This window comes from Pseudocercospora fijiensis (genome assembly GCF_000340215.1).
Source record: "Pseudocercospora fijiensis CIRAD86 unplaced genomic scaffold MYCFIscaffold_4, whole genome shotgun sequence".
Taxonomy (NCBI): domain Eukaryota; kingdom Fungi; phylum Ascomycota; class Dothideomycetes; order Mycosphaerellales; family Mycosphaerellaceae; genus Pseudocercospora; species Pseudocercospora fijiensis.
Genome location: NW_006921535.1, coordinates 4,212,213 through 4,237,709, shown reverse-complemented (window position 1 = coordinate 4,237,709; position 25,497 = coordinate 4,212,213). Strand labels below are relative to the sequence as shown.

At 52.4% G+C, this 25,497-nt stretch overlaps 11 protein-coding genes across 11 annotated transcripts; 5 read left to right on the top strand and 6 right to left on the bottom strand.

The window, feature by feature from the left end:
- Window positions 1-368: 368 nt before the first annotated feature.
- On the bottom strand, window positions 369-944 carry MYCFIDRAFT_17662 (uncharacterized protein; the record flags this gene model as incomplete). The annotated part of the gene is made up of 2 exons (XM_007927514.1): window positions 369-658; window positions 707-944. Coding segments are annotated over 2 exons (528 nt in total), but the record flags the coding sequence as incomplete, so codon positions are not given.
- Window positions 945-1,510: 566 nt separating this feature from the next.
- On the bottom strand, window positions 1,511-8,705 carry MYCFIDRAFT_215325 (uncharacterized protein; the record flags this gene model as incomplete). The annotated part of the gene is made up of 4 exons (XM_007928492.1): window positions 1,511-4,160; window positions 4,217-4,260; window positions 4,325-4,395; window positions 4,450-8,705. 4 exons carry the CDS (start codon window positions 8,703-8,705, stop codon window positions 1,659-1,661), a joined length of 6,873 nt encoding a protein of 2,290 aa, XP_007926683.1. The 3' UTR covers window positions 1,511-1,658.
- A 562-nt stretch (window positions 8,706-9,267) lies between these two features.
- MYCFIDRAFT_70900 (uncharacterized protein) lies at window positions 9,268-10,297 on the top strand. Its single transcript, XM_007927748.1, has 3 exons — window positions 9,268-9,339; window positions 9,413-9,550; window positions 9,687-10,297. Exons 1-3 carry the CDS (start codon window positions 9,316-9,318, stop codon window positions 9,876-9,878), a joined length of 354 nt encoding a protein of 117 aa, XP_007925939.1. The 5' UTR covers window positions 9,268-9,315; the 3' UTR covers window positions 9,879-10,297.
- Window positions 10,298-11,925: 1,628 nt separating this feature from the next.
- MYCFIDRAFT_203653 (uncharacterized protein) lies at window positions 11,926-16,151 on the top strand (the record flags this gene model as incomplete). Its single annotated transcript, XM_007928491.1, has 2 exons — window positions 11,926-11,949; window positions 12,932-16,151. 2 exons carry the CDS (start codon window positions 11,926-11,928, stop codon window positions 16,073-16,075), a joined length of 3,168 nt encoding a protein of 1,055 aa, XP_007926682.1. The 3' UTR covers window positions 16,076-16,151.
- A 929-nt stretch (window positions 16,152-17,080) lies between these two features.
- MYCFIDRAFT_174898 (uncharacterized protein) lies at window positions 17,081-18,115 on the bottom strand (the record flags this gene model as incomplete). Its single annotated transcript, XM_007928490.1, has 7 exons — window positions 17,081-17,120; window positions 17,146-17,158; window positions 17,215-17,456; window positions 17,528-17,786; window positions 17,822-17,991; window positions 18,019-18,075; window positions 18,105-18,115. The coding sequence occupies 7 exons, from the start codon at window positions 18,113-18,115 to the stop codon at window positions 17,081-17,083; spliced, it is 792 nt and encodes a 263-aa protein (XP_007926681.1).
- Window positions 18,116-18,151: 36 nt separating this feature from the next.
- Window positions 18,152-18,991, top strand: MYCFIDRAFT_211351 (uncharacterized protein; the record flags this gene model as incomplete). The annotated part of the gene is made up of 1 exon (XM_007928489.1): window positions 18,152-18,991. A coding segment is annotated over one exon (583 nt), but the record flags the coding sequence as incomplete, so codon positions are not given.
- A 226-nt stretch (window positions 18,992-19,217) lies between these two features.
- Window positions 19,218-20,858, top strand: MYCFIDRAFT_154061 (uncharacterized protein; the record flags this gene model as incomplete). Its single annotated transcript, XM_007928488.1, has 1 exon — window positions 19,218-20,858. The coding sequence occupies one exon, from the start codon at window positions 19,218-19,220 to the stop codon at window positions 20,856-20,858; it is 1,641 nt and encodes a 546-aa protein (XP_007926679.1).
- Window positions 20,859-20,888: 30 nt separating this feature from the next.
- On the top strand, window positions 20,889-22,513 carry MYCFIDRAFT_211350 (uncharacterized protein). The gene has a single exon (XM_007928487.1). The coding sequence runs from the start codon at window positions 21,302-21,304 to the stop codon at window positions 21,773-21,775; it is 474 nt and encodes a 157-aa protein (XP_007926678.1). The 5' UTR covers window positions 20,889-21,301; the 3' UTR covers window positions 21,776-22,513.
- On the bottom strand, window positions 20,889-23,157 carry MYCFIDRAFT_164643 (uncharacterized protein; the record flags this gene model as incomplete). Its single annotated transcript, XM_007928486.1, is given in 4 exon segments — window positions 20,889-22,605; window positions 22,653-22,916; window positions 22,943-22,981; window positions 22,998-23,157. The coding sequence occupies 4 exon segments, from the start codon at window positions 23,155-23,157 to the stop codon at window positions 21,905-21,907; spliced, it is 1,164 nt and encodes a 387-aa protein (XP_007926677.1). The 3' UTR covers window positions 20,889-21,904.
- Window positions 23,158-23,600: 443 nt separating this feature from the next.
- On the bottom strand, window positions 23,601-23,915 carry MYCFIDRAFT_174895 (uncharacterized protein; the record flags this gene model as incomplete). The annotated part of the gene is made up of 2 exons (XM_007928485.1): window positions 23,601-23,799; window positions 23,842-23,915. The coding sequence occupies 2 exons, from the start codon at window positions 23,913-23,915 to the stop codon at window positions 23,601-23,603; spliced, it is 273 nt and encodes a 90-aa protein (XP_007926676.1).
- A 22-nt stretch (window positions 23,916-23,937) lies between these two features.
- On the bottom strand, window positions 23,938-25,239 carry MYCFIDRAFT_203648 (uncharacterized protein). The gene is made up of 2 exons (XM_007928484.1): window positions 25,153-25,239; window positions 23,938-25,099 (listed from the first exon to the last, which is right to left on the bottom strand). Exons 1-2 carry the CDS (start codon window positions 25,190-25,192, stop codon window positions 24,033-24,035), a joined length of 1,107 nt encoding a protein of 368 aa, XP_007926675.1. The 5' UTR covers window positions 25,193-25,239; the 3' UTR covers window positions 23,938-24,032.
- Window positions 25,240-25,497: the final 258 nt, after the last annotated feature.

Genomic DNA, 25,497 nt, shown 5'->3' with positions numbered 1-25,497 from the left:
AGCTTCACCCGGATGGACACTCACAATCTTGAACTCCAGGTATTGCTTGCCGACTTTTCTCGCAAAAAGAAGATTCGCCATCTTCGATCGTACATATCTCACAATCTGCGATAAACCATCCGTCTGTCTGAGCTTATCAAAGTGGATCGAGGAATCGCATAGCGCACTTTCGCCTCGCCTGGATGCTCATGATTTTCATGGCAATGCCCAATATTGACTGGATTAACGATCCTCCGATCGCATCATACGTGAGAATGCCAGCGTGCGAAGCCTGGATTCGCCGCCTGCACCGCGATTGTCGCGTTGCTGAGCCTACTATGGGGCGACCTTATGCTCTGCACCACTGCTGCGCAAATTTTTCACTTTCCCTCTTTCCAACCGACCGGGACAAGTGCAGCAGCAATCTGCTGTGTGCCTCGTTCCGTAGCAAGCATATTGAACTGCGCCGCCGCGTTTCTGGTGTCCTGAACTTCAATTCTGATGCCGAGCTCATTGATATCCTTTCTCGTCTGCGGAGCAAGCGGGATCACTTTCTCCCCAGTGCCCAGAATCAGTAAATCAGGTTTCGGCCAAACGAGGTCCAAAATTCCCCAGGCATGTCTGGGGATGTCTAACTGTCCTTTGCTGTTTCTCAGGTGTCCCGAAATAGACGGAGCACCTTTGATATCGTCGCCTGACGCTCCAGACTCTATGGTGCCTTCTTTACGACCTTCTCGCACCCAAGGTCTCCACCGAAAGCACTCTCCGCCTACAAGAAGGACGCCAGATCCGACGACACGTAACCCAGAATCTAGTGCGAAGCCGTCATCCATGCATGCATCCACAGCTGTCGTGGGTGGAGGCGTATTTCCCAGCACATTCATGGCACTGAAATCTGTTTGTGTGTCTTCTTCGCTCTTCGGGCCGCGGTCTTTGCTTTTCGGTGGGTGCGATTTGGTGAGGGCGAACGGGTGGGACGCCGAGCTGCTAAGAAATCGCAGTTCTGCGGGACCTGTCGTCGCCGCTCCTGATGCCCTGTTTGGGCTGTATAGCTGGCATTGTCGAGCTGGAATACCGCCGCTGCGATTGGACAGGGCGAGATGGGTGTGGATTCGGTTGTGGGTGATCAAGCTGGATCGTGTAGCTCGAGGTAGCAGACTAGCCGACATCTTTATGCTTGATCAACCTTTACTGGGACAATCCCAGAGCTTTGGAGATGATGATCTGGTCGTGGTTCGAAGTATTGAGGCCGATCTTGGATGATGTGAGAGAAATTCGGGGTCTATGCTGTCCCGTATTCCTGGATGTGCTTATCTCAAAGCTTGGTACAGATTGACAAGGAGGACGGCAGTCGTGCGATGAAAAACAATGTCGAAACTGAGAGCTCGATAATTTTGGAGCCAACGAGCTGCGGCCTGCACGTCATCATTGCGGCCCTTCACCGATTGGCAGACAGGATCGGAGCCATCTCCGATGACTTCAAGGTTATGGCAGCATCGTATGTGAAACAAAAAGACAACGACTCGGTGGTCAGGTATAACACATCGTGCCTCTTTCGCATAGTTACAATGCTGCATCTCATCATGCATGCAATACAAACACAAGTCTGCCTTTTCCACCTCGCATACCCGCGCCTGAACTCCATTCGCTGATGCGTCACGAGCTCCTTCTTCCCAGACCTAAGCCAAATTATCGCTCCTGTCCACCCATACGTCCTCCAATTCCGCAAAGTTCTGGAAGTGGATAGGGCGATGAACATCATCATAGAATCGTCTCGGTACACCAACATTGACGTAAACTCGTCCCTTTTCACGGTCGCCGAAGCCGCTTCCCAAGAAGGACCAGTTCCATCTCTCGTCTTCGGGCACCAAGAAGTATCCCCTGATCTTGTCAGAAAGAAGAAGCTGACTCTTCTCGCCAAAGCTAGTCTGGAAGCCAGCTGGTTGGTCGCTGCCAAGGTCCTTGTTTTCAGCGCCCCACTGATAGCCTTGAGGTGTCAGTGACCATGCTGAAAGGGAAACGGAGCCTGGCGTGAAGTTGACTGTCATCGTGACGGTCTTGCGATCCCAGGACGGGTGCGCAGCCATGAGCTTGGCGTGTTGGGTGACGTCTTGGGCAGTCATGTAGTTTGTCTCGTTGCCAGCAGTAGTGTGAATGATGCCAAGTGGCTCGAGGCCACGGAGCATTTCGTTCTCTGGCAGGTTGCGTGGCAGCTGGATGTCTCGAGTTGAGCCTACTTGGGGTACCATGACGATCGACTTGATCTCTTTCACCTGTTTGTTGTCTGGTGGCGAAGTACCGTAGAGGTAGCCAGCCACTTGCACGCGCAGATCGGAGATGGCGATGAATCGCTTGAGAATGTTCTTTGGCATGACGTAGGTGAAGTGATGCTCGTCGTCCCGGATGTCCTCAGACGAGATATAGATATTGTTGGCTCTCGTCCGGAGATTGGAGGTAGCGATGGCTCGTGTTCGCCATTCAGTCTTCGAGGCAAAGCTCTGCTGCTCATAAGCAGATGTGGTTGTGACGATCATTTCCTCGCCAGCCACATTCTGTGTCTTGGTTGTGACAGCAGTAAGCTGTTCCTGTTCTTGTTGCTTCTCGATCTCGGCGGCCTGCTGTCTCTGCATGCTGGGCGCACTGATCTCCATACCCAAGATGATGTCTCGAATCTCGCTGTTGGTAAGCGAAGATGTGTTGACGTTGTTCTTCTTGCCATAGTCATTCAGGATCAGATCACGTAGCTGCACTTCGACCTTGACCCAGTCATCGTCGGATAGAGTCGGCCAGATGTGGTGCTCCTGTGTAATGACAGTCTTGTCTGGCCGTAACAACAGCTTGGTCTTGTCTTGGTTGACGTGCAGCGCACGCAGGATCAAGATGAGACGCGAGAATGCTGTGTATGACGAAATGCTCTTCAGCCATTCGTCGTACAGGTTGAAGAGCACCATCTGCGGCTCGGTGGCACGCAGAATCATGTCTCCCAGTTTCTCGACCTTCATGGCGGCCTGGAACGGCAGCTGGAGTTCCGAAGCTCGGATGCTGATGTTCGGGAAGTCAAGCAGATGTACCTCAAGAGGATCGAGCAGACCCTTTCTGGTGACAATGAGCTGCTTCGGTTGCTCCTCGACAGGCAGAGATCGGATAAGGGCTGCAACTTCTTCTGCTGTCTTCCATTTGGCAAGCTGACCGAGACGCTTCTGTCCTGCCCAGACACTGGTGTGGATGATCTTCAAGAAGAGCTGACCTGTTCTTGGGTTGAAAATGAAGATGGCTCCATTGATCGGCTTGGTTGTCAAGTTGCCCTCGAACGTCTTGTGAATAGTCACACGGTAAACGTTAGTGTCATCAATGAAAAGCTGGATCTGATTGCTGAACAGCTCGGAATAGTTCTGCGAGTTGAGGAACTCCTGGTTGCTCTCAGAAGCATAGAGCTGCAAACCCTTTCGAATACGCTCACGCAAGACGTAGAGCGCAGGATTGGCCTTCATGATCTTGGCCATCGCTTGCTGCACGAGCTGCTTGAGGCCTGGGAAGTACTGACCGTATGCCGAGTAAAGGTTGTAAGCCAAGTCAATACCCACCATGAGACCGGTGGCAGATGGGTAGATCGACATGCTGTCTGTTGTATAGTCGAGGTACTTCGCACGCACGTATCGTTCGATGTCGTGTGAGTCGTAGTCTCCGTACCGCAGTTGGACGTCAATCCAGAACTTGTTTGTAGTAGTCAGGCCCATGTTGTCTTTTGTGTCGTACAACAGACTTGGGTTGCTGACGCTCCACTTGTGCGAAGCGAACAGCAAGATGTCGGCGCAAGACGAATTCATCTTGTACGACTTTCGGGGATGGATTGTTTCCTTCTGAACGGTTTCAATGCCAAGTGCGTCCAGTTCCTGGTCGAAAACCTGACACAGATCCATGACCACGGACTCATGGATCTTCTGCCACAAATGAGCTCGGAAGATCTGGATGAGAGAGATCTTGAGTGTTGGGATCTTTCCGTGCAAGAAGATACCTGTAAGATCAAGCTGCACCTGGAAACCAACGTAGACGTTGGCTCGATTGATTGTAGGGCTCCACCAGAGGGTAAAGCGACGGTTAGGAATCTGATTGAGACCAGATCGTTGGGCGTTTGTCAGCTTCTTGTACTTCATGGACTCTTCGAAGCCCGATGCTTTTTCCTGCGAAGCTGTTAGCATGACCTCTCTCATATGCACGGGATTTCAGTTGTCAATACCCAAAACAGGCCTTCCCAACTCGCGAAGGCTGTAGCTTTGAAGACTAGAGAAAAACAGAGAAGTCAGGACGATTTTATCCAGTCATCAGAACACAAATCTTGACGTACGTGTATGCTCAAGGATGGTCTCGACACCTCCAAGTGCTTGGATAACATCGGTACGGTACGCGTTCAAATTCCTGCGAAAGTTTAGCAGCGGATCATGGGGATTATGTGGTGATGTGTTAACGTACCAAAGCTTGCCATCATGTCGTTGAGATGTCCACCAGAACGGATTGCTCTTCATGTGCTGATACAGCTTGAATTCAGTACGCGCGCGGAAACCCTTATCAAAGGACAATGTGGAACGGTCCTTCTGGAAAAGAGTGTTGATACGAGGCAGACCACGATCCCAGGAGTCCTCAAGATCCTCAAGAGTCAGTCGACGATTTTGCTGGTTAGCTTCGAGTCGCTTTTGTGAATATTCCGTCCAAACGCGCTGAGAATCAGTGAACTCTGACTCCCACGGAATGATGTATCGGAAAATGTTGGGAATAAGAGTCTCCTCATCATGGCTCATACCAGCACGGAAGTGGCTGACACCACTGTCGGTCTGCTTGCTCCATCTCTTGTCCGAGGCTGGAATGAGGATGTGAGATCCCGAGATCATACCCAATCCACCCAGCTCCTTTGGTGTATAGAACACAGCCGGTGGGAACCTCGAAGGCATCTTGGAGTTCAACCCGATTTTGACACGAGTCTGAATCTTTGTCTCGCACTTGACGATAGTGTCAAGCAGCTCGACGGTACTCACAGCAGCCTCACGGTAATATGTGAAGAGAGCGATCAGTGTCGTGTTCCACTTGTTTGCGATCTTAGTGAAGGTTGTGCTTCCAGAGCTCATCAAGATCTGGCGAATGCGATTGTTGAACTTCGCAATGTCCTCTGCAGTGACCTGAAGGAAGGCATGCGCAGTACGCTCCTTGGTCTGGTTGTCAACCAGCGCCCAAACAGAGTCCTTGGTGGGGAACTCATCGTTCATATTGCGAATCTTAGGCAGAATGCGGACCTCGAAGCCATTCATTGCGAAGAGTAGGTTCGGGTTGTCTCGGCTGTATACGCTGGCGAAAGTGTCGTCCCATTCAATGGTGGTGATGGAACGCGGAAGCCGATTCTTCATATCCCAAAAGACAGCACGGCCGAGATTGACATCATGCCTCATCAGGCGCATACGAGAGTCGCGAGGCCAGCACTTCTTGTTTTTGTAGCCAATGACATTCTCGAAGTTGGGGTCGGGTTGCTCAGTCAAGAAGCGCTGAATGAGATCTCTTGACTCATCGGCAGTAAAGCGGAAGAAAATCCAAATCTTGTCGATGTATCGAGTATAGAGGCGGATAGGATGGCGACTCTCGGTTGCGCGATCTCGGAATTGCAAGAAGTCATTCGGTGCGTTTGGTGGCCCAGCCATTTCTGAAGCTCGCTGCAAGCCCAGCAGTAGCAGATCGATGATCAAGCCATAGTACTGGAACACAAAGGCACTGAATTGCAGGCCACGAATCATACCATAACTGTTGGTATGGTTCATGTCCTTGTAGTTGAGCTGCACATTGTTCTTGGACGAGATATAATCTGCCAAGTTGTGGTCCATGATCAGACGGAGGAGACGGTTGAGGAGAGTGATGTCCATCTTCTCGTACACCTTGTCTAGTCTGGTCTCAAGCATGACGTTGCACTCACCTTCGTCCACACTCCAGACATTAGACAGGTTGTTGATGCCTTGCGCCCACTTATAAGTAAGAAGTGGCGGAACCTCGGAATCGGAGGGCTTGATCCAGGCTGGGAAGAGCCGTCGCTGATCAGCCTGGTACCAAAGATATTGATCAAGGTATGCATCGGTGATCTTCTCGATAGGCTCAATGTCATATACCGGGTTGATAGAGCTGTAATTGTCATTCATGTCGATGCCGACTTCCTTGAAAGACCGCTGTGTTAGCAAGAAACGCTTGATTCTGGCCAGCGTTGTACCAGGGCTGTCGTAAGCCTGCTCGATAAGCGCAAGCTCTTCACGCTGGCTTTGGTTCAGGCGACCCTTTACTGAATATGCTTCCCTCAATCTCTCGAGCGCCAGAATGAGGATCTTCGTGTCGTGCTTGTAGCTAACTGATGGGAAAGGAATCGGTTGGAACTTGCGGCTCTCGAGCCAGTGTACAGCAGTGGTGAAGATGGCAACACCCTCTTCCGTGCTGACATAAGGACCATCCTTGAGGTAGTTGTGCTGTCGCTCCTGCTCGGCCTTCAGCCACAATCGAGTGAGACGACCAAGATTCTTCTTGGCGACAGTCTTATCGACAGTGGCACCACGTCTTATACGTTCTCGGTTGTAATGCGCTACAGACACCCACCAGTCTGCCTTTGACTTGACGTAACGAAGAATGATATCCTCAATGGGCTTTGGCAGGCCAGGCACCTTCCATGGGATGTTTGACTTCCAACATCGCCACGCTTCGCTGAGATGTTGAAGCACGGTGTTGACCTTACTCTGTTTGATACCCTCTGGCATCATGTCCATGAGCTCGGCCATCACCGAGGCGCGAAGTTCGAGATCGAAATGAGATTCCACACGCTGTTTGGTGACAGTCTTTGCAACACCCTTGCTGTGACGACCCTCGAACTGCCTGCTAAGCAAGTTGCCAAGCCATCGCTCCAGGAGAGGAATAATTCCACGCAAGAAAAAGAGCCACACTCGCCACGCCGGAGCCCAGAAACCGCAACCAGGACCCTTACCAACTGGGCCAGAATTGAAGCGATAATAAATCAAGTGCTTCAAGTCCTTGCATGATCGGATCTGGTGCATAAGCTTGTACTTGTATCGGTACATGCCGGTGAGCTGTCCAACGTGGTTGAACGCATAGAGAATGCCGTCCGCCAGCTGGAAAGCGTCTATATTGCCGAGACGGTATTGCACTTGCGCATCAACGATGAGTTTGGTCAAACGCAGGATCTCACGCATCAGGTGGAATGCATTTCCGAATCTACTCTTCTTCCGTTCCTTGGTGGTTAGCGTCTTGACAGGCTTCAGATTGAAGTTGTAATCAAGATGCAGGTATGTCAAGTTCTTGCGATGGATGAGTAGGTTCAGCATGTTGAAACCTTGCCGGCACACTTGTAGACCAGCTTCGACCCAATCGATTGTGGTCTGCTGGAAGAACTTTGTGGACTTCAGACTTCGGCAAAGATTTTGCTTGTTCTGCGCCTTTGGTGGCTTCTTGTGCAGCTCGTTGAGAACGTAGGTTTTAAGCAGCTTTTGATAAGACACTCTCACCTTCACGGGCTGGCCTTGCGGTACATGCTCCAAGTACCACTGCTTCACCAACGGCACATCTTGTGCGCGCACCATCTTGCCTGATCTGCGATCGAAGGGGTATGGAGCCCACCAAAGGGCGATCGCGGACGCTGTGTCATCATTGTATAAGTCGTGGTCATCCAAGAATGGCTCGACCTCTCCAGGGAGACTGAAGCCACCATCCTCTTCATCGGACTCTTCATTGTTGCCAGGGCCGAAGATTTCGTCTTCGTGGCTGATCGTGAGGTTCTTTGGTGCTACCGATCGCGAGGAGATCGGGTTGATGACCGGATCGAAGTAGAAGGGAGGAAGGTTGGGATCCTCAGTCTTGACGTAGACAGTCTGTGGGTAGCTGTAGATCCCCAACTTGACGCTACGTGGCAAGCTGTTGTAGAGGTATGGGAACGCGACTCGGTATTCGGTTCTGATGGGCGCGCGGAAGATGATACGATCGATCGCGTTGAATTCGCCAAAGTCTTCATCATTCGGGTCGATGTCCTTATACAAAGGTTCGAACCGTGGTCCACCTGGAATGGCCACATTTAACGCCTTCGCAGTGGCAAATGCCGGCATATCGAAGAGGTGGAAATAGTTCTTGTCCGTCGTGTCTGAAAGCAGCGGATTACTCAATCGGTGCAGTGTGGCCATCTGTGTTAGCGACAAGTTCCACTCCTTATAACTCGGTCCGTTGACGTGGCTAGAATCTGAGAGCGGTCGATGGTCGTAGAACCACTCATAAACAGGCTCATCCTCATTCTCATCGAGCTCCATCTGGATTGGCTCCAGAGGTTCCACATCCTCGATGTTCTCGCTCCAAGACAGTGGCGGCTCCTCATCATCGAAAGGTGGGAATCGCATGCGCTTGAAGTGTCGTCGATCACTCTTCTCTCTTCGCATGACAACCCACATCGTCGCCCACTGCGCGTGGAAGACAGGCTCGATGACTCTAGGCACCTCGTTGACCAGCGTCAAGCAGCCATTGACGTGATATAGCACCTTGACTTCTCTGCTGCTCTCCCACGGCATAGGCATGTTCTCTAGTAGTTTGAGCACTGCATGTGGCATGAACTTCAGCGCACCCAGGTAGCTTCGCTTATCCGCGCTGAACTTCTTCTGCGACACATCTCCAATGTCCCTCACGATCTTGCGCAGATGCTCCGGAGGCATATCAGCCTTCTGTGTCTCCACAAAGCCCCCTTTCCGCTTCTCGGCGAAGCGCTGTCTCTGCTGTCGAAGCCATTTCTGCTTCTTCTGCTGCAACTTCTCGGCCTGAGGATCCTTCGGTGGTTGAAAACCAGGCGGAGGCGGCGGCGCGGATAATGATGATAGACCTGGCGGAGCTCCTGGTGGTGGTGGAGGCACCCATCCAGGAGGCGGCGGTGGAGGTATACCAGACATGGAGGTCGTGATATGTCCAAATGGACACAGTATCGAAGTTTCTGCTGCGGCTCACGGCGCCGAGCTCGCCGTACTGCTTCGTTCCTGCCGAGACACACGCACACCGGATGCCTCTGTCTTTGCTCGTTGTTGTATGGATGTCGCAGCAGATGCGCCGTGGCCTGCGCGGTGCTGGCAATGAAGCAAAGCGAAGGCCAATCGAAAAGTTCGTGTTCGCGTTCTGGGTGACCTTGCACGAGTCATGTTTCCGCCAAGAGTCGCACGCGGCGCTTCCCGCACTTGATTTTGGCTTGTCGCTGAGCACGTCGAAAATCCAGTCTGCCATCGCCGTTGAGCACTCCGAGTCGACAACACCAGGAACCACCCAACGACCGTCACAATGCCTTCCAACAGACTGACCTACGTACGTCTACGATCACGAGCGACTTGCAATGCGATGGAACGTGGGAATGGGAGGCTAATGGAATATTGAACAGCGCCGCCGGCAATCATACAATACCAAGTCAAACCGCGTCCGTGTGATCAAGACTCCAGGCGGCGAGCTCAGATACCTGCACATCAAGAAGCGCGGTACTGCTCCAAAATGCGGTGACTGCGGCACCAAGCTCCCAGGTGTATGTTTCTCCCATAACCCGTATCAGCCAGCTCAACAAGCCCTGGAAGTGGAGAAGTAGAGAACAGGCGCACACATTGGCACAGCAGGATGGACAAGACGATTCAAGATAGCAAACTGACATACGAAAAACACAGGTCCCAGCCCTCCGCCCACGTGAATATGCCACCGTTTCGCACCCAAAGAAGACCGTCTCCCGATCATACGGCGGCTCACGCTGCGCCAACTGCGTCAAGGACCGTGTTGTCCGCGCTTTCCTGATCGAGGAGCAGAAGATTGTCAAGAAGGTCATGAAGGAGGCCGAGAAGAAATCGGCTGGCAAGCGATAGATACCTTGAGTCTACTTTGGTACTTCAGTCACGATGGATTCTACGGCGCATAGCAGGCAGGAACGGGTGCATCATCACGGAGAGAATATGTCGCAAGTACGGAGGCTATGAAAAAGTACTCTGGAAGGAATGTTGCGGTAACATGAGCTGCTGAATGAAACCTGTTCGGTCGACGACCAAAATACTTCTTCCACACTTTCGGTGTCGAAGAACTCGACGTGGCAAAGCCGGCAATCCTCGTACTCCAGCCATGCCGTGGTGAGCCCGACCATCACATGAATCTCGAAGTGTCTGCTGGGCATGTTAGGCATAGGCACGGAGGCCTAGTTGCACTGCCAAGACCATTCAACAGAAGAGCATTCAAGGTTACTGACCAAGAGTTAGCACCATCTGCACCAGAAATAAATTCGTTGCACCTGTCTTTCGCCGCGCCTGCTTGTCCAAACACTCCTTGTCATCTGCGATCGACCGCGCCAAGACCGACTTCCTGCATGCGATGTCATCACCTGTCGAGCGACCTTTTCGTAAAACCTGCTCGAGAATGGTCAAGGACTTTTGCTTGAAATACTCAAGCAGCACCCCGGCGTCATGACCGATTGGCTTACTTTATGGATTGACCCTGTCCAATGCGTGCAGAACATCATCAAACCCTCCAGCCAAAGGCAACTAGTACTCTCACAACTCTACATGATCGGCTGATTCCAGCACACGACACCACTTATGTAGCCACAACTCCATGCTTTATAATCGCCCCTTGCCTACACTCAACACTATCCTCTTCTCTTTGAAAGCTATAAGGTGCTCGGTGACCGAGAACCCTCAGATCTAGATCTGCTTGTCTCTCCCAGGAGAGCTTTCGTTGACTCTTTTGACGCACCCCATCGCACCCAGCGGACCAGGTACTCCTGCATTGCTTCAAGCAGACCGTCTTCCTGCTTCCGACTCTCCCACTTTCACTTCACGACCGGCGACAGGAACGAAACAAGCAAGGCAAAGAGTCGACCAGCAAGAGAGCATCAAAGCACCTTATTCATGTTTTTAGGAACCATCGCCGTCCTCCTTTCGACATCTGTCTGCTATGACGCCACTCACTCTCTTACCAAGATCGCAAAAGAGCTCGTCAACTAGGTCAGCTCGTCAACCAGGTTAATGAGTCTATCGCTACTACCGTCTGCCATGTCTTCAACTCTGTCCCTGAGTAAGCATTAAAGAGGGCAGGAGGGAGGTAGGTTCAATCAGGCGAGTACTTAGAAAACGATCGACTAAGTCATCGCCAGACCTATCGAACATTCTCTACGAAGTGATATGCTTCACGCAATCCGTGCTAAGTACACCAATATTCACAACGCAAATCTCCAAAGAGCGATGCAGTAGGAAGTGAAGTCAAGCACACAAGCCCTCGTATCTTGGACCTCCTTATGCTTTTACCGGCCCTCTGTGGCTGAGCGAGAGACGACAAAGCGGAATGATCCAGATAATATGTCCTAGCTGTATCCAAGGAATCAAGGAAGGCAATATGCAAGATTTGATTTCAAGCAAAATCAATACTCTGTCAATTCAAGGTAACAATCGTTGCGTCCAAAATAGCGCCCCACCAGCAGCACCGAACCATCGACAACCCAGGTGGGAAGCGATATGATAATTTCAGGTCGAGCGTATTTGACTGCATCAGCAAGGTGTTTGCTTGATTTCCCTGCTTTGACATGTGGACTGCATGAAACATTCTTCCTCACCATGGAGAGCATTCTCAATTTGTCGCTATCAGTACTCCTGTTGTCCTCAAAGAGTGCCATTGCATTTCACGATTACGGCCGTTCGTCTTAGAAATCTGCATTCTTCAAGCGTTCGTACCCAAACGCTGACTCTTTACTAGTCGAGTGTGGTCCAGATGATATCTGCTGCGAATGTTCCTGGTGCGGCAAAGACTGCTGTAGTAACGGATATATCTGTGTGGGACAATGCGGGAGCAGCACACCATCATGCGTCAGCTCGGATGCAGGTTGCGAGTCAAATTCCGATTGTTTTTCGGGTCTCAAATGTGGCGATAATGGCCAGAGTCGAAGTGGTGGCAGTAGGTCCAGCGGAAGTTGAGTTCACGAAGCCGGAGTATATCAGCCAAGAGTTGGCCTCTGTGGTATCTTCCAGCTGGTATTGTAGCACTTGTGAGAAGGACAGTGAATATTGCGGGCAGTATGTATGCATCAACACGGGAGATCCGTACTATGTCGCTCGTGTGCCGCCGTGCTATCCCAACTCTTTACAGCTGCATTTGCCTGCACAGGGCCATATTGTCCATTGTTCTCGGAGAGGGGTCTGTTTACGGGCTGACAGTCGCAGCGACTTGTGGACCCTCAGACGAGTGCTGTGATCAAAGCCAGGCTTGCGGTTACGACACAAGCGGAGGCGAGGGCGTCTTGAGAGGTTCAGGCCCTGCTCCCAGGTGAGAGATGCATATCAATGGCGATCCGTTCACCAAGGCAATGCATGCAGCTACGGCGGAAAGCAGGCCGGGCCACGAAGCTCCTGGTTGGCAAAGACCACAGACTGAAACTTATGTGACGAAGTCAGAAGCTAGATATCTTCCTCGCCGCCAGTTGTCGCCTTTCAAGCACTCTGTGATCGAGAAAGGGTGATATGTTTGCTGACGAGTCGAATTCTTGCGGCCTCTCGGCTTTTCTTTTTGCTCTCGTTGGCACCTCGAAAGTGACCTCATCGCCTTTGATCTGCTTCGTTGAAGTGAAGCTTGATGATTTGCATGGCTTAAGCTCCAGCTTCTGCAGCGGCATACTGTACGAGTGGAGGAGGCAAGTAAGCGAGGAGAGCTGCTCGCCTTGACAGAAGGAAAGTGATGCCAAGAAGAGCAAGGATGGTGCGGGCGTAGCCGCACCTGCCGAAAGCCGATCCGCGCCTTCGTCCAACTCGTTGCTCAATTCTAGGACATCCAGCCTCATTGCACTAATAATAAGAACGACGCATGCTTATGCTTATCGCCAGGCGCTGACTGGGGACGACCCGACTGACTTGCGCCCGGCATGCCCTCCTTCTCCATCGAGGTGCCGGGCGAGGCCAACCCGCTTACGGAAGCACAAATTGTGCATACCCTCCAGTCTGCAGCATCGTCAGATCCCATTCAGATCCAAAGCGGCACCAAGCAGCTGGTGCAATGGGAGAAGACGCCCCTCTTCTATCGGCATCTACAAAGTGCATACCTGGCGAGCCATCTGCCTGTCGAGGTTCGCTATCTTGCCATCATTCAGCTCAAGAATGGCATCGACAAGTATTGGCGGAAGACGGCCTTGAACGCTGTCCCCAAAGACGACAAGGACGTCATTCGCGGCCGTCTAGTCGAGAGCACGGTACAGGAGTCGGACAATCGCCTGGCTTTGCAAGCGGCTCTGGTGGCGGCGAAAATTGCTAGGTACGAATTTCCGAGTGACTGGCCGGACGCGATATCAAGCTTCCTCCGCATTTTGCAGTCGAATGCGACGCCTTCACAATCGGCACGGAGTCTGCTGGCCTTGTTGCACATCGTGAAGGAGCTATCTACAGGCCGGCTGCAGCGCACCAGGCAACATCTGCAAGCCGCCGCACCTGAGATTGTTGCCGTGGTCGGGAATGCATATGCGAACATTGTTGCCCAGTGGCGCGAAACACTCAATGTCGACAGCATGCACCAAAGCCTGCTGGCGATAAAGTTGCTACGACGCCTCTTCATCTCTGGTTACGAACATCCCAATCGCGATTCAGCCGTTACTTCTTTTTGGAACTTGTCGCTGGAGCATGTCAGCGCTTTCCTGCCTCTCTTGGGCGACCACACACTTTCAGCAGACTCAGCTCGCCTGGTCGGTCGTCATACGCTTCAACTCTCGAAGATGCATCATGAGATGGCCAGAGACCATCCGGCGGCGTTTGCCTTATTGCCGGACTCGCTACAGCTTACACTCTCGTATTGGGCCCTGATCAAGGACTTTGGCAGCGCGTTCGGCTCTAGGGAAGCCGTCGCTTCAGCTTCGGGAGACGTCGGGATCGGCTCTGATGGGGACGCTTCAGACGAGAAGCCGTTTGTGGAGAAGATATCCTTGAAGGGTATGCTCATTCTCCGCGCTTGCGTAAAGATGGTCCATAACCCGACAAACACATTTAAATATCGCTCGCCAGAGGATAAGGAGGAGAAGAATAGAGCCACAGAGACGATCAAGCAGACCCTTCTGATAGATCCATTCGTGCGTGAGGTAATGGAGGTTCTCGTGACCAAGTTCTTCGTCTTTCGAGCTAGCGACTTGAAAGAGTGGTTAGAGGAGCCAGAAGAGTGGGAAAAGAGAGAAGAAGGCGATGGGGAAGACTGGGAGTTCTCGGTCAGATCTTGCTCCGAGAAACTTTTCCTCGACCTTGCAATCAATTACAAGGAGATCATAGTAGAGCCATTGCTCAACGTGTTCTACTCCGTTGCGAACCCCGGAAACGAGAATGTGCTCTTCAAAGACTCGGTCTATACGGCAATAGGTCTTTCGGCATCGGTCCTTTATCAACATCTTGATTTCGACACCTTTATCAGAGACGTCTTGGTGCAAGAAGTTCAGAAGTCATCCGCAGGCTTCAACATACTCCGCCGAAGAATCGCAATCTTACTGGGGCGATGGATCAGTGTCAAGGTGTCTCATGACAGCAGACCTATTGTCTACCAGATCTTCCAGCACCTTCTCAACGATGAAGACGCTCTGAATGACCAGGTCGTGAGGGTCACAGCCGGCAGGCAGCTGGCGAACATTGCCAACGACTGGGAGTTCCAAGTTGAGCAATTCCTGCCATACGCGCAGACAATCCTTACGCAGCTCATGACTTTGATAGGAGAAGTGGAGCTCACCGAGACCAAGATGGCGCTTCTGAACACTATCAGTGTCATTGTCGAGCGATTGGATCAGCATGTGACACCTTACGCAGAGCGAATCGTCAGCCTTCTACCCGGACTATGGGAGCAATCGGGCGAAGAGCACCTCATGAAGCAGGCAATCCTCACCATACTCGCGAGATTAGTTACTGCCATGAAAGAACAGTCGCTGCCACTGCATCCGATGGTCCTCCCGATCATTAAAGGCGCTGTTGAGCCAGGTTCGGAAACACAAATTTACTTGATGGACGAGGCGCTCGACCTTTGGAGTAATGTGCTGCAACAAACGCCTGCCGGCTCTGCATCGCCCGAGCTCTTGAATCTGGTGCAGTATCTCTATCCAATCTATGAGCTTGGTTCAGAGAATCTCCGCACTGGCCTGATGATCGCAAAATCCTATGTGCTCGCCGCTCCGCAGTACATGCTCTCGGCTCCTGTCCGTGCTGACATGTTCCGTTCGCTAGTACATCTACTAAAACCTCCAAGTGTGGACCTGATTGGACTGGTGTGTGGTCTGCTCGAGACAATGCTTCGAATGGCTCAGCGACCAGATGTGGCATCTGGGTTGCCTCTTGGTCAGTTCAGCAATGCTTCAGCCATGATCATTTTTGATCTCGCCAATGTCACAAACCCAGACGCCGGAAACTTTGGACTGTTGCAGAAGCTGTTAGATGGTCTACACAGCGCTTGGAGCGCACATTGCACGACAGGGCCGAATCGCAAGTACACAGAAGTCAAGGGCATCGTGGAGACCGACTATTTTGCCGTACTCTCTCGTGCTATCCTTGGATCCTTAGACAGCTTCTTGCACAGCTGCCAGAAGGCCGCAAGTGATGTATTTGGTGGCGCTACTCTAGAAGATACGATGAAGTGGCTTTTGGAAGAGTGGTCGTCTCACATCGAGGACGTTGGCGATCCGTCTCGAAAGAAGTTGATGTGTCTGGCAATGACAAAGCTACTAGAAACCAACCAATCCTTCATACTACTGCAGCTGCAGTCTTTGATGACTATCTGGACGGATCTCATCGTGGAGCTGCGAGAAGATGAAGCCGACACATCGGGAGATTCGTTAGTCTACGGCGATGACGGACCCAACACTGAGTGGGGACCAGAATCACCCGAAGAGACTCGCAATCGAGCAATGACGGCAACAGACGAAGTGCATACAATCAAAGTACCCGACTTTGTCAAGCACTATCTCCAGCAAGCAATCACGGCGGCTGGAGGTTACGAGAAGTTCCAAGAGCAATGGCTGGTCAATGTTGATCAAGATGTGGTGAAAGCGTTTGCCAAGCTCGGTGTCATGTAAGACGTTAGAGCATAGATGATAGCAGCTGACATGCTGTAGAACATTGACGAAAAGCTACGAGCTTACTATTTGCAACACGATGCTGCTTTCAGCATATCATACAATTATTCCTGCATGCATCTCTCAATTGCCTCTCATGAATCAGACAAACTCCCGCCCAGGCTGATGGCGAGGAGCACCTCGTATTCGTGGTGGTGCATGATGTGTCATGACCGAATTCTGTTCAACGTTCATCATGGGCGCGACCAAGCTCTACGAGTTGCATAAGAAGGCCTCAGCATGCTGCAAACCTGCTTCCACTGCATCACATCTCGCTTCTCACCTTGCGGCCATCACTGCAGCACCATGATCAACATCATCATACAGCTCCTCGTCTACACAGTCGGCGCGCTCACTGCAGCCGTTGTACAATCTGAGCAGCACGAAACACATCGTCTCGGAAAGCGAAGCGGAGAAGAAGTCAACCTCGCGTCTCTGACGTACGACAATATTCTACTCAGAGCGCCGTCCTGCTCGTTGGGCAACAGTTCGGTGTGCCTCAAATCTGCAGTCAACGATACGATCAACACGTTCTTCGCGGCGTCTCCACACGCCACGAATAACATTCGCCTGACCACTTCGGTGGTGGAAGGATACGTCGTCACATTCCACTGGCTTACCTTTGACGATGCCGACCAAGCTTTTGCCGCGTTCGACCAAGACTCTGGAAGACTTGAGAAGTTGGTGGATGTTGTGACAAACTTTGCCTTGCAGAACAGCAGCTCCGAGTTTTGCTTGAATCTCTTTGGTAGTGGTGGATTGCTCAATCATGGAGTTGTGAGCATCAATACCGATGGCAATGTGGTTGAGGAGAGCACCGGGAGAGTTGAGGATCGGTTGCTGCCTCCCTATGCTGACTGTGGACTCGGGAGAATGTATGTAACGGGGTGGAATTTGGTGGTTCAGGAGCTTTGAGGATTGTTTTGGGGAATGAAGCTTTAGGTGGAGGGATTAGATCAGTTAGCTTTACGGAAGTGTCCGTGCTCTCCCGTCGGCCGCGAAATGGCTGCAAGCACCTTCTCGCAGCAAACTCTTCTCTTTCCTCTTCATGAAAGTTATTGTGTCCAAGCGCAGAAATTAGGCCGCCCGCCGTCATTCACGGGCGGGCAGTTGTATATCTTGGAAAGAGCGAACCCGGCTGTCAAGAAGCGACGTGAGCAGCAATGGCAGTGAGCGTCGACTCCCGTTTGGTCTGGACAAAAAAAAACTCGGCATCAACCTCTCAGTATCAGGTGACTGCTGACGCTGACGCTGACGCTGACGCCACCAGAGCACTCCATCTCTTCTCCTCTCCTCTCCTCTCCTCTGCTCGCTCCTGCTTAAGACGCTCGTAGGCTTGTCGCTTGATCACATTACACCCCAGCTACGCTACCCTACGCTACCTTACTCCGCTTTCCTTTCCTTGCCCGCCACTGCCTCAGCATCACACGCGCCTGCTCCGCTTCATGTCTGCCTCCTGCCGCCCGGCCAGCTCCTCCTTCCCACGCAGCAACCATCACTCGTCCCACGCAGCCGCAGCCAACGTCGAGATGGCTGCATGAGCGCTGCGAGGTCACGCGAGCAGTCATGGCCTCCCGTCCCCCGTAGCACGCCGTCTCTGCTGGTAGTACTGCCCTCCTACGGAGCCGAGCCTTTGCTTTCCATTGAACCGCTGTGCCTGCGTGCTGGATCACTATCGGCGGAGAACAAGCAGTATGCGCCGAACACGGACAAGCACACGCCGTAAGGTCCCGTCGTCTCCCGCGTCAAGCAGCGCGTCGACGCCCATGTCCTCGCGCATGACATCGGCTGCTGCCTCGAGAGCGCCTTCACCCACCCACAGCCATAGCACTGCGACCCGCGCATTTCGCTTCTTTGATCTACCACCCGAGCTGCGCCTCCGCGTCTACGAGAATGTCCTTCACATCCAGAAGCCCATCGATCTTGGCAAGCCAAAAGCCCGCCCTGCACTGATCACAACACTAATGCGAGAACTGCAGAGCCGAACAACTATCGTACCATCCTCCCACGCCTCTCCTGCTTCCTAGTTTGTCGCCGCATGCATGAAGAAGCCTACCGAGTCTTCTACGCCCAGACCGTCCGCCTCTTCCCATATCATGGTCGATTCTTTACCACCAAGTACCCGCTTCTGATGCGTCTGCCGCCGAGATACCGTGAAGCCATCAATGCCATGGAGCTTCGCCTGGGACCGGGCTGGAGCAAGCCACCAACATGTCAGAACACTCAGCCTCGCCTCGGCCTGACCGATTGCAAGAACATGCGCACTCTCAAGATTTTTGTCGAGTGTGATCCCAGCGATGACATCTTCAATGGCTTTCGTGGCGCTGGCGCCACAGAAGAAACATACATGTGCTTCTGCGTGCATCTGCTTACAGGCATCTTGGACCAAGTTCCAAGCCTAGAAATCGTCGAAATCGATGCGTGGAGTGGAGTGAAGAAGGACGCTCCGCTTATCAAAGCATTGAAGATGCACGTCGAAGACCGCCGAAAGAGATTAGTCTGGGGACCACTCAGAGGATGGGAGGACAAGGAGAGACCAGGACTGATTGGCATTGAGAATGCATTGGCTACTCTGAGCATCTCAAGCGAGGCGCCGAGAGTACTGGCTGTGCAAGCCTAGCATGGCTTGCATCGAGTATTTGAAGCTGAGTTGGCGCATCGCAAGCGTCAAAGCCCAAGAATCGCTTGATGCCACGTGGTGGAGAGGTATGAGATTGCAGCCTCGCTGATCATTTCAGGACCGAAGCAGAATCATGAGAAATGAGTATTTCTCAAGAGACTGGACACAGTGCCCTTCACTGTTTCGGCGCGTAAAGGTTGCACTGTAATAGCATATCGATAAACACTCAGCACAGCACTGCAACGTTCTACGACATACATGATGCATTTGTTCCACATTCGGTGCAACTTCCGGCTTCATACGAGCAGCAGGCAGCGTCTTGCGCGGGGATCGCCTTGTGGTGCACTATAAACTCTACAAGGTCATGGATGGTGTCCTCATTGGGAAAGGTCCGACAGGAAGGGCTGGTCACACGGGCTCCCATTGCCCATAATTGTTGTCTTAACCGACTTTGAGGAGCTCTGCGAAGAGGCATTCATGATGATGAAATGGCAAGTGGTTTTCAGCCACATCATATCCTTCCTCTCAGCAGCCACTGCCACGAGTGAATCGACATTGGATTGGCAGAAGCGCGCGGCTTCATGCGATCTGTACGGCAACACGTCGAAGAACCGCCAACCACCATTCTCAAATGGCATCCTCAAGCTCCCTTCCATGCGGCCGCCCCAGAATTGTCGCACATTTCACAGCGAAGAGGTGGAGCAGGCGATCAACGAGACGGTGGCAGCTATCAAGGACCCAGACTTGAAGAAGCTCTTCGAGAATGCCTTTCCGAATACACTAGACACCACAGTCAGTTGGCGCGGTGTTGCAGCAGACAACAAAGATGAGGAGCTATCCTTCATAATCACCGGCGACATTCCAGCAATGTGGCTCCGTGATTCTGCAAATCAACTCCAATCCTACGCGCCTCTCCTCAAAGCCTCCAGCGACAAGAACTCTCTCGCTTCCCTCTGGCGCGGTGCCATCAATCTCCAAGCTCGTTACCTTCTCCAATATCCTTACTGTCAAGCGTTCCAACCACCACCCGAATCCGGGCGTCCCGCAGAACGCAACTACGCCTTCGACGGCTCGTATAAAGTGACACCACCTTACAGCGACAAGATCGTCTTCGAATGCAAATGGGAACTGGACTCGCACGCTGCATTTCTACAACTCTCAGACACATACTTCCGGCAAACGAACGACATTCAGTTCTTCCAAAAGTTCAACTGGATCAAAGCCGTCTCCCTCATCCTCGACACAGTTCAACACATGACAGACGATACGACCTACAACCCTGACGGCACCGTGAAGGACTCTGCATACATCTTCTCCTCATTCACGAACGGTGGACTCGGCGCACCTATAGCTTCCGGAACAGGTCTGATAAAATCCGCATTCCGGCCCAGCGACGACGAAGTCATCTACCAACTCTTCATACCAGCCAACATGCAATTCTCACACTACCTCGACCGCACCTCAGAGATCGCATCGAAACTCGACGCCAACCTCGCGAAAAGAATGCGCGACAAAGCTGCTTCCGTTCGAGCCGCTATCGAAGCCCACGCCATTGTCCCGACCAAAGAACACGGAGACGTCTACGCCTATGAAATCGACGGGTATGGAGGTGTCAACCTCATGGACGATGCGAATTCTCCTTCTCTCTTGTCCTCGGCATACTTTGGATACTCATCCCTTTCAGACCCAGTCTATCAAAACACTCGAGCCAGAGTCTTATCCACATATAACCCATACTGGGCTCATGGACCCGTGCTCTCAGCCGTCGGCGGTCCACATAACGGTCCAGCCAATGGTTGGCCCATGGCAGCCATCATGAGGATCCTGACTTCTCAGAACGATGACGAGATTGCTCGGCAGTTGTATAGTATTTTGACTTCGACGGATGGTTTGGGTTTGGTACATGAGAGTGTTAATGCTCATAATGAGGGGAAGTGGACGAGGAGTTGGTTTGCTTGGGCTAATGGCTTGTTTGGACAGTGTGTTTACGAGCTTGCGATGAAGAAGTCGAGGGTTTTGGAGATGAGCTTTCAGGATTGGAGAGGTGGGAGTAAGGATGATGTTGGGACGAGGGATTTTACGCCGAAACATCGGGCTGGAGGTGGGAAGGGGAAGGAGGTTTGAGAGATTTATTTATACATAAAACCCGATTTTAATTGGTCTTGATATTAATGAATCCGCACTCAACCCCATGCTGCTATGATCTGATCTGATTTGTGCTCACGTCTTCAAGGGCTCATTGATATTTGACAGGCAAAGCGACATGCGTGAATCCATATGGCCTTTTGATCTTCTTGGCGGTTCTTCATACAGCGTCAGGTACAAGATTCGCTTTGGCTCTCTCCATCAGCAATAGATGATAAAATATGGACCAGAATCTAACCACGCCGCTCCCAGATCAGTGAGATAGAGAGATGGCGCAGCTACCCGGTAACCCCTTCCTTCAATAAGCTCCCCCGCGAGAGCTTCGAGATGAGATACATCGAGGAAGCAGGACGTGTCCTGGGATATGTTTCGAGAACATCGCAGCAAATGCAAGCAATGCATGTCATCAGTAGAAGGCAACAATGTCGGCACTGCTTCTTCTCTCGATAGCATTCGAGATGGCGCCAGCCTCAGCACTCTCCCGCTCAAGGTCTTCGAACCTATCTTCGATATTTCCGAAGAGGGTGATGATGAGGCTGCGTCCGTCCGCGATTACGACTACGACCACTTTTGGTCCACACAAGAAGTGCAGGACCTGCGTAGTATGCCGAAGTTGCAAGAGAATAACATTGGTTCCAGCAGAAGGACGAAGACCGGCGGAAGTTGCCAAATGGTCGGAGGATAGTAATAAACTGGAGGACTTCATCAACTCCTTCCTTCGTCAAAGGGGCACAAGCGGTATCGATTCACGCCGTGAGCTATGCACACTGGACAGGTTATCGTTTCCGGTTCATTTGTGGGAGGAATTGGTCGAGTTTATTGCCTCGACACCCGGAGGATGTGCTGGATGCGGTCGCATAATATGTGGCGACAAGAAAGCGACCCACCACGACTAATCACAACCGACGCGCAAGACATTGAGCGCGCGAGGCAGGAAAATCATGGGATTCGGTGTGCTGATCTCGGCCATCAACAGCCTTTGGACAACTGGACAAAGAACCATGCGCACATGACTAGGTGGTGTCTCATCGGCCTCGGATTCGCTGATTGAACTGCTCATTGTACGCATAGGTGAGCGCATTTGCGAACCCGACGAGTTGTGTCGAAGCTTGGAGGGCTCTCAGCCAGATGGGCGATGGCCCAAATGCTTCATAAATGCGGTTCGTGATGCCGGGAATCCACAGAATAATATAACAAATTGGATATCCATTGAGGAGCAGCATCTTTCGCACAGCTTGCTTTCTAGCCCGAGCCCGAGCTTGATTAGCACTCGCGACAACCGTGATCTGCCCATTTCGAGTGCCATCCTCGCGCTCTGCGAGCCCAATAGGCCATGCGGGTGACTCTGCGCTGCTCGCGTCGCCCTTTTCGGAGATGGTCGGGAACGGAGCCAGTGGCTGCTCATCGGCGTGGTGGGAGTGGTAAGTCGTGATCGAAGACCTCACACGAATGTGCCGTTTTGGCGCATCTGAGGCCGGAGGGAGGTCAGAGAGGGCGGTGAGATTGTCGTCCGTGTCGGCGGTTCCAGTCGCGGTGCTAATCGCAAGCTTGCCATATGTGCGCATGAGGTGGATGTATATATACGTGTAGATCGCGATGGTGGCTGCAAATATGCTAATGCGCCATGCATGCGTAAGAGCGTAGCGAAGTCCGAAATATTTCGCTTCAATCCAGCACCAATTCCCGCTGACAGGTCCATATAGATCCATCGCAAGTGCAATATTGGCTGGAAACGTTAGCTCTGCCTACCGGGAAGTATTCATTCCAACTTACCGGTGACAAGTGGTGGGATCCATGGAATAGCGCACACTGCTACCACATGGCGCATCGATGGCTTGAGCATCATGCTGCTTTGCCGGATCGTGAGGAGCACAGACAAGGAGATGACCAGTATGCTGAAGTCGATCGCTTGCACGGAGAACTGGCCGACGTAGCCATTCGCGACACAGCCGGGACCTGGCGGAATTGGCTGCTTCTCATTGCGGCGGGCAAGAGCAAAGGCGCCGGAAATGGTGTTGTTCGCCGAGTTAATAAGATCTGAGATGGACGCGCGTCAGTCCCACGTGTTTGAGTGCGTGTTGGTGGACCTCTTGGGTGCTGCTCTCCGAGGCTTCCCACCACGCGACTCACCAGCAGCCAGGAGATTGACTATCAATGCCTGTCGGAAGTGCCGCTCAGGAGGGAATATCACATAGAAGACAACAAACGTCGCGTCTGCCACAAGCGAGAGCAATGAGCACACGAAAGTTGGAATCGCGACAACGAGTGAGAGGGGCATTTCGAGCGCTGCTTGAATATCGGTCGGAGGTGAGGAGAGCGCATCTGCAGTAGTGTGATTAATATTATTCTGTAATCTGTATCAAGAGCACCAGGAGCTCTGACAATCGTCCAAAGTGGAAGTGCTGACACTGCTGAGAGGTGGGATACCGAAGCTTGTTCACCCTGTGCCTGTCTCCAGAGTCCAGACCCCCGCCAATCCTGGTATTAGCCCGTGAAGCATCTCCCGAGAGGGCATTGACCCTGGTCGGTTCCGGTATGTACATTTCCTGCGTGACCAGGAAGCAGGTGGGCCAACGGCTGATGAGCTACACGGAGAAATAGTAACGTTAACGTAGCTGCCAGGCGACATCGTGGCTCAAAAGAGGTGCAGCGTTCTTATGCAGACAGCGGTGGAATCATTGTTGCCGGCTCCCACTACTTACGACAGTTATTACCGCCATCTCATAGGTGTGTGCATGCGCAGGCCAGCCATATGGCCAGATCAAAGTAGGGCGTGAGAGAGGTGATGGCCCGCCAGTAGTAGTACAGCAGCAGCTGAAGGATGATGTGAAGTTGGACTGGTCTGGTCGTCAAAAGCAGCTCGCGTGGCTGGTCGATCCACGGAAGTGCGCCGAACGGCGTACGGCCGTAAGTCGTATGACTCGTGTCAAGCGAAAACGCTATCCCATGGTCATCTTATTACATAGCTGCCATTTCCTCCTTCCAGCCTCTCCTCGAATGTAATAAAGGGGCGCTGATCTCAGAATGCCTGGCCATAAGAATAAGGGTGCGCATGTCTCTCAGTCTCTGTCATCGCGATGCCTGGTTCTGTATTTGTGCATGCTCTACCTCCCTTCCCGCGAGCCTCATGCGTGACTTGCAAGCGTCTAAAGTCTACCAACTGTACCATTGTCTGTGAGTCTGAATAGGTCTATCAGGCAGAGGCACCCACACCTGTGCCGTGATCTTCTTCCGTCTCTTTGCCTGGCGCTCCTCGTGCTCACGTATTCTTGTCTTCTCTTCTTTCAATACCACTGTCAAGCTGGTCCACGGTGTACGCATGATAAATATTCTTCCTCGCGCTCGATAATCGGGCAATTTGCCATATGGACCACGACCCACCCAGGCCTGGTCGATGTAAATCTTACTCGGATCATCAATTTGATGCCTCTTGCCATCCTTGAGCTGGATGGAAATCGGATTGTCTGATGTGATACGCTGGGCGAGAGTGCCTCGTGCCGCTTCGAGGCCAGCAGCGGTCGTGCCAGCGATATCGGTCGAGCTTTCGTTCAGCACTCCGGCGTGCTCCTCTGCAGCACCCGCCAAGCCCATTCCTCGCATTACGACAGCCTCGTCGCGCGCGAATTCGAGCTGCTTCAGCACCTCCTGCGCGACCTTTTTCGGGCTGAATCGCATTTGCACGATGGCATCATCGATAGTCTTCCCTGCGATCTGTCTGGCGATCATGCCCAGCTTCTTCACACTCGTCTTCATATTGTGGCTCTTGACCAGATGCTCTCGTTCAGTGCGCTTCAAGAACTCCGGCTTCGTCAACCTGCCGCCCTTCTTCACCAGTTGTATCACTTTCTTCCTCTCCCATCTCTCACGCGCCGCCGGATCAGGCACCATCACTCGTGCGATGGCATTCGGATCGCGTGTGATACCACCAATCTTGGTCTTGCCCTCCTCCACGTCCTCCTCATCCTCCCTGCGCTGCTCTTGTATTCGGCGATGATCCTCGAAAATCGATGACGATGCAATGTCGCCTTGCTGGGGCATCTGCTGGCTCGGCTGCAGTGCTGATGACGCTGTTTCGGGGTTGTTCTTTCTATACTCATCAAGAATGGGATTCGATCTCGACGCGCTAGAAGAGTCATCTGAAGCCGCTCTGCGCCCAGGTGTCGCTATGGGCGATAGTTGTTGTGGCCTCGTGCGTATGGGCAGATTCTGGCAGAACAGGCCTGCAGCCATTAGCATCCAGACGGGAGGTAAGTTGCATGAGTGAATGTCGTACATCTCGAGGCTATGCGCCTCGCTGGCGCTGGCAGACTCATTCTGCCTAGATACGCATTCAATGGGACGGGGACGGGCAGGAAGCATGTCATCAGTCAATGGAAGGGGTGTTCGGAGGAGCAGCGGTCGGCGGTGGAGAAGACCAAGCCGGCTTGTTCCGTTGGACTGGCGGCAGGCGGAAGGGCTCCCGGCTTAGACAGAGAAATGGAGCAGGTCTGATGAAAAGGATGTGCACAGTTTTCCGGGATGTCTATCGCTCCGTCTAGCTATCTCTCCCCAGTAGATTTATGATTATCACTTTCCGACTCTCCCGAGCATCGTGCACGGCACGCGTACTGTGACGCCA